We start from the raw sequence: 7,332 nt of genomic DNA, 5'->3' as shown, positions 1-7,332 counted from the left end.
GAGTCTGCTTCCCCTCCATATGAGAGCAGCAGTCTCAGGGGAAAAAGCCATTCTCTCAGGACTGAAAGCAGGGAAAAACTGGGTTAAAAAATACCCAAGCTGCACAAAGGACCATGAATACTCTAAAAGAACCAACTGAGATAAACATTGGACAGAAAAATGAAACTGAGCTTGAAGGTTACTTATGGTCTTATCAAAGTGCAAACTCAAAAGGAGGAATGGACAACTTCTGTTTCAACAACATGTCTTATGTTCTTATGTTAGGCTGTCTATGCACTGTGCTTCCTTCAGTTACAAAAACATCTTTTGACAGAACTAACATTCTACATTGCATCAGAATTCACCTTTTATTTAAAATCACTTAAAAGCTTACAGAGAATTTCAGTACATTGTGTTGAATGACAGAAGCAAGGATTATATACAAGACTATAAACTGTCAGCAATGTTACATAAAATGAAATTTACACATTTAATTAGCATCTTTATTAAGTATCCTGTCATTATTAAACATCTTAAAGGACCAGATTTACTGCAACACTAGCTCTTTACACACAATTATAAAAATATTGTCTTTTTAATTGAATCATTCCATACAATGTACCTGTGTTTAAGAACATTTTCTGATGACCTTACTACTTTATTGCCATTATGTGCACAAAATACACTAATTACAGATTCCTTTTGATTGTAAAATATTTGCAGTTAGCTGGAGAGAACAGGTACAAAAACTGCAATCCATGTACCATGTTTGAAATATTAAAATAAAAATACTTTCAAAAGTGCAGCCAGGTAATACAAACTAAACAGGGAAAGTGCAGCACACCACCGCAGTAAAGGGGGTAGACCGAGCCATGGCACTTCTGTTATGGAAACGGTGACAAGACTGAAGATCTTAATTACTACACAAGGTCTAATGTCACCTTACTTCTTTAAAATGGCCAATTATATAGTGCAAACAAATAGGGAAATATGCATCTTTAAATAACAGAACTTAATGCAAACACTATAATCTGTGACGACAGATTGTTTAACACTCTTTACAAAAGTGGATCTATAAGTAGTACCTCGTGGCCTATTCTATCAGGTAGGCAATCACAATGCAGCCAGCATACATTATTACTACTCACTGCCTTCTGGTGATTCACTAACTTTTCTAATTAGTGCACAAGATGGTCCAATACCAACTAGCTCACTCAATCAACAGAAGCGCTAGCTCCAATGTTTATGAAATAATACACTGTGATTTTACTAACTGGCTAAAGGAATGAACACACAGCAGAATTGCTTTGCAGCAATGAGTGGAAGCAGGAATTGGTTACCTCTTTGTCTTCAGTACAAATCAAAGTGATTACATGATGGAATAAAACATAACCTGATCTGGGCCGGAATGTTGATTGTAGAAATTCGCAAACTTTAAACATCCCAAAGTTGCATTTTTAATGGTCAAAAGTGACGTTGGACTTCATCTGAAACATTAGAATTGGGACGCAAGATGCCAAAGCTGTAGACATAGTAAATTCTCTCAGGCATAATCCAACAAAAATTGAATATTTACACTGGCACAACTATAGATTAAACATTGTATTTCAGATACTCCTTTCAACCAATTAAAGCTGCATGAGTTGTTTGCAGGTAGTCTCAAAGAGACTCTGATATGCAAAACACTTGGGAAGTTTACTGTGTTAGTTATACAACATAAACCCTTCAGGAAGGATCCTGAATCCAGGACTCTTTGGTTCTATTGCATAGTTAGAATGTTACAAGCACGTGGCAAGTTAGAACAGTGGAGTGCGTCAGTCACACAAATACCAAGCTTTCACTTATGTATCTGACAAATAAGGTTGTAAATGTGAAAATTTGACAAAGAATTGACAAAAGGAAATGGTGATTCTGTTTTGCTTCCCACAAAAGCTGAGTATTTCCATCATTCTGTTTTTTTTAAGTTGGGTATACCATCAAATGAAGGAACATCAAGCAAAATTTTCCTCTTAGTCTTGCAGCCCAATGAACAAGGCGAGCTCTGATGCACATTCGTGGGTGCCAGTTAGCACAACACTATCACGACTCAGGATGGACAGCGGAGTTCAATTCCAGCATCCTCTGTAAGGAGTCTCTGTACATCCTCCCTGTGAAATACGTGTGTTTCCTCCGGGTTCCTCCCACAGTCCAAAGACGTACCAGATGGGTTAATTGGTCATTGTAAATTGTCCTGCAAACAGGTTATGATTAAATCGGGGTTGTCGGGGTTTGCTGGGCAGTACAGCTCAAGGGGTCAGAAAGGCCTACTCTGTGTTGTTTCTCTAAATTCCTTTAAGGATCAGAGACAAAAATCAATTATTTATAGGGATGGGAATTATGCTTTAAACCAGAAAGGGATGTCCTGATCTAGCAATTCTGCAAAAGCTTTGATTTATGGAGGTTGATAATGAGATCTATTGCAAGTTTGAGGAAAATCACCTCATGTTTCATCTAGGCACACGATCCAATTCTCCATCTTCCAAAAATCCTCTTTCAGCTTGTATCAGAACTGGCCATTTTTGGTTGCCAACACTTACCCTTTCCTCTTACATTTGTACAGTTTGTTCTAATTATGCTACATACCAACGTTACAATATCAGCAATCTATTACACAAAGTAGATTAACAGTCCCTCAATAGCCATATTTCACCCTTCTGAGAAACTGCCCACCCCTACCTCTCTACCCGCCTTCTCTCTTACTCAGTTCTGCCAAAAGATCCCAAAACTGAAATGCTAACAGCTTCTCTTCCCATCAATGCTGCCAGATCTGCTGCGTGTTCGCAGTGTCATATTTTTATTTTGAGATTCCCTGCATCTACAACTTTTCTGATGTTCAAGTAGCTCTTGACTGATCAATGCTTTTTGGCGCACACAATGTGTGATTTGGCCTGTTCAGCTTGATTCAACATTGTTGAGCTCCTGAAGCCTCTCTCCCTCATTAGCTTGACATTTACTACTGCAAATTAACAGCAATGTAACAGTCTGAAACATCTGAAGCCAGGTGCTGGCACACACTCTAAAACACAAGAGAATCTAACTTTCTGATGCAGAAAATAATCTTTCCAATCTATTTGCCTAGAAGTTGACAATTAATCTTCTACAGAAGTTACCTCACCAGCTCAAAACTTAAACTGATGTAAAAGGACACACTGGACTATTTACTCTGAGACATACAAGGAAGTCTCTAAGAACCAGACTAAATGCTTCTTGAAGGGACAGATATCATCTTGACAACTATGGTTATCTCATCAAAGATGCAACTTACTAAGAAGAGCAAGGTGACAACTGGTCATTTCCAATTTTGCTTGAATTGCTTTGAAAACCCAGTGAAAGATCAAAGAAAACATCATTTGTCATTCTGAACTCTTGCAAGGTAACAAACACAACTCAGATGGAGCTGTTCATCTCTTGTCATCTAAGGGTGCTAGATTTCAAAAAGTAATTGAGTTGGGCCAGATGGAAATGAGAAACTACTAAAAAGTGACCCAAGATCATCCAAGTTGGACAGTATAATTACAAAAATGGCAAGGTCCAGAAAACAACTAAATAGTCACCAGAACGTTATTCGATCTATACAGGTAATATTTAACAATGGCCCTTTCGAAGTTTCATCCACAGAACAAAGTCCACATAAGCAATTGGTTGTTGACGTGATTTATACAGTTACCATGCCACTCAAGTTTGTTGAAGCAGCATCCGGGAAGGCACTAAACACCTTAAGTCTCGATGACAGGAACGAATGGAGGCCAAGCACAAACAGCAGAAGGAGCAAACAACACCCGAACTACCCAACCCCTCCCCTCCCCATCAAGCGCTCCCTGACCCACCTATGGTGGAGTCATCAAATCCTACATGGGTCTCGAGCCACCTGAGAACTGAGTAGAAGCAGGCCATTTCAGACCCTGAGGCTGTACAATAAGTCAATTATGCTCCCAATGCGCTCTCATCATCTGCACCTTCAGTAAAAATGATTCTATATACACAAATGTACACAAGCTAATGAGAACCTCTCCGTCTCCCAGTTATAATCAACGTTAAGCAGGTTACCTGAGGCACTGCAGAGGCTTCACTTTCCGAATCTCAGTCCTAAATATACAATTTGGGATATAAAACAAAACTTAAAAAAAAAAATTGGTAGGCAGTTCATCCCACCTGAAAATGTGCACTATGGTAGAAATTGATAAAAACTAACAGCTTCAAGCAGCATAAACTGGCTGACAATTTGCTCTGAGAGACTTTTGGCGCTGTTTGTCCAGGGGATAACCTATAATGTCTTGCAAGGTTGTTGGATGTGATCACTGTTAAGAGCACCAACGTAGTCTCAGCGGCATCATCCTTCCAGAAATGAACATTCACCTTCAGTTGGAAGAACTGGCCCCACTTAATGAATATCTGAAATAGAAATTTCAAAGATTATTCTTTTTACCTTACAGTAAACACAAAGTACACTGCAGATGCTGTGGTCAAATCAACACGTACAAACAAGCTGGATGAACTCAGCAGGTCGGGCAGCATCCGTGGAAATGAGCAGTCAATGTTTCGGGCTGAGACCCTTCGTCAGGACTGAAGGGGGAGGGGGCAGGGGCCCTATAAAGAAGGTGACGGGAGGGTGGGAAGGAGAAGGCTGGTAGGTGTCAGGTGAAAAACCAGTCAGAGGAAAGATCAAGGGGTGGGGGAGGGGAAGGCAGGAGGAATGATGGAGGAACGTAAGGGAAAAGCACTATGTGTAGTAGAAAAAGGCAGAATCATGAGAGAGGTGATAGGCAGCTGGAAGAGGAGGCAGAGTGAAACTGGAATGGGGGGAGGGAGAGGGATTGAAAAGATGGGGAGCAGTACCAGTATAGATTTGGAGCATAAATTGCTCCACATAACCCACGAAGAGGCAAGCATAGCTGGGGCCTATGCAAGTGCCCATAGCTACACCCTTGGTCTGAAGAAAGTGGGAAGAGCCAAAAGAGAAGTTATTAAGTGTGAATACCAGTTCCGCCAGCCGGAGGAGTGTGGTGGTGTTGGGGAACTGGTGAGGTCTATTGTCAAGAAAGTAGTGGAGGGTGCTACTCCCTCTCCCTTCCCCCATCCCAGTTTCACTCTGCCTCCTCTTCTAGCTGCCTATCACCTCGCTCATGATTCTGCCTTCTACTACTACCCATAGTGCTTTCCCCTTACATTTGTTCTTCACCTTTCCTGCCTATCCTGTCCCCCACCCCTTGATCTTTCCCCTGACTGGTTTTTCACCTGGCACCTACCAGCCTTCTCCTTCCCACCCTCCCCCACCTTCTTTATAGGGCCCCTGCCCCCTCTCTCTTCAGTCTCAGAAGGGTCTCGGCCCGAAACGTTGACTGCTCGTTTCCCCGGATGCTGCCCGACCTGCTGAGTTCCTCCAGCTTGTTTGTACGTGTTCTTTTTACCTTTATGAATCAGTAACAAATGGTTTACTGGCTTTGCTGCCAGTAAATGATTAGCTTTTGACGTTTTGTTCATCCACATAATGACTCCAGTATGAGGCACAAACTGGTCTGTTTAACTTGATCCAGCAAAATGCAGAGGGTAAATAAAGGAAGAAAATATTCCTAACTCTGTTGCGACTCCCTTAAGCTGTTAACAATCCAGGGGGCCAAACGGTTGAGGTTATTCATAAAGAACCTGCTTTATACAAGTTGAGATCGCCATACAAGGCGTAACATATAGAAACAGAATTAGTCCCCCTGTGCCATCAATTCCACTCCACCATTCAATCACGGCTGACCTTCTTTTCCCCAGTAACTGATACTGATCAAGAACTTATCAATCATTGTCTTAAATACACCCTGAGGACCTGGTAGCTTCCGGCTGAAGACATTCTTCTTCTTCTTCTTCTTCTTCTTCTCTGTTTTAAAGAGACATCTCTTTATTTTGTCACTGTGCTTTTGAATCCTAGACTCACCTACTTAATGGAAACTTCTTCTCCATGTCCGTTCCACCCAGCCATTCAGTATTTGAGAGGTTTAAATGAACTCCCCACCCCCCCATCCTTCTGAACTCCATCAACCACAGGACCAGAGCAATCAAATACTCCTCACACATTAAGCCTTTCATTCCTGGGATCATTCTTCTGGACTCTCTCAAAAGGCTAGCACACCTTTTCTGAGATACAGCACCTAAAACTGCTCTCCATGTGCCAAATGCAGTCTAACCATCACCTTCAAATCAAGCATGAAAGGCACCAGATATAGTCAATCCCTATCCAGTTGGTTCCCCTTACGTTGAAAACTTCAATTCAATCACCCGCTTCACCCTCCAAATCTAGGGAATATAATTCTATACATCTTTTTGTCTAATTTAATCTATGGAGTCCAAACATCATTCAGAATTTTTCCCCTCACAACCACTACAGCCTTCCTTTGATATGGTGCACGGAGCTACTCAATGCTCCAACTGGGGTCAACCACGACTTCTTGCAGCTACACCAAAAAATCCTACCCTTTTGCACACAGTCTTCTCGATCTACAAGCTGTCATTGATCATTAAAACCAATAGATGATGTAACATGAGTAAAATTGGCTGGAAAAAAATCAAACAGCAATAGTCTGCTTCAACTTTAAAACAATTACAAATTACACACAAGAATAACGATGGAAGCTTTTGGGTTCAGACTCAGCTAATATAATTTGAATGGCTAAATAGGTTTTGGCAAACAGTATTATTGTCTTAATGATAGCAAATACCTCTGAAGTCTTTGCACGAGTTGGTTCACAAGTGCATCAGAAATGCCTGGACAAGCTTCTTCTGCCAGGAAAAAGGCCTCTCTCAGTTCGTCAACAGCTTCAGTGTAGCCTCCACCTGCCTGGATCTTCTCCTTGAGCTGAAATTGTGTCCGTCAATCAGTCAACACACTGAAATCCACCAGCCACCCGACCCAGAGTGAAAGCATTTCAGTCAATTAACCAGGAACATGTATCAATCGATTCATGCACTTCGTGTATCAGATCAACACAATGGACCAGAACATGGGCATCAATTAATTCATTATAGATATGTGAAAATGAATGGAATATTCAACAGCTGAATTACACTCATGTAAATGAATTTTGCTTACCTCAGTAAATAATGGAGAAATAATTGTCGGTAAACATTGAGACTGTGATTGCTTTGGAGCATCTTGGACCTAAAACAAAGAATAGTAGTTGAATACTACTAACTTGTAGACTATAACTGTGCTTCAGTGGGTAACGATGAAACAAATCTATACATTAAAGCTGGTTTATATTTTTCTTGCAAGGAACAAAGTCTATAGTTGTACCGTGGACAGTATTCTGACAGGCTGCATCACTATCT

The 7,332-nt window shown here is 40.9% G+C and overlaps 1 protein-coding gene across 1 annotated transcript in view; it reads right to left on the bottom strand.

The window, feature by feature from the left end:
- Positions 1 to 321: 321 nt before the first annotated feature.
- The window catches only part of LOC140715875 (serine/threonine-protein kinase 24-like), a 73,736-nt gene continuing 66,725 nt past the window's right edge, over positions 322 to 7,332 (bottom strand). Inside the window, exons 10-12 of the mRNA XM_073028363.1 lie at positions 7,094 to 7,162; positions 6,723 to 6,859; positions 322 to 4,410 (exon numbers count right to left, since the gene is read on the bottom strand). Of these exons, the coding sequence (XP_072884464.1) occupies positions 4,377 to 4,410; positions 6,723 to 6,859; positions 7,094 to 7,162 (240 nt within the window). The 3' untranslated portion in view covers positions 322 to 4,376. The remainder of the gene's footprint in view (positions 4,411 to 6,722; positions 6,860 to 7,093; positions 7,163 to 7,332) is intronic.

This window comes from Hemitrygon akajei, chromosome 2, assembly GCF_048418815.1.
Source record: "Hemitrygon akajei chromosome 2, sHemAka1.3, whole genome shotgun sequence".
NCBI classification, from domain to species: Eukaryota; Metazoa; Chordata; class Chondrichthyes; order Myliobatiformes; family Dasyatidae; genus Hemitrygon; species Hemitrygon akajei.
Note: the sequence above shows the minus strand (reverse complement) of the source record. Positions and strands in the feature narration are given on the sequence as shown.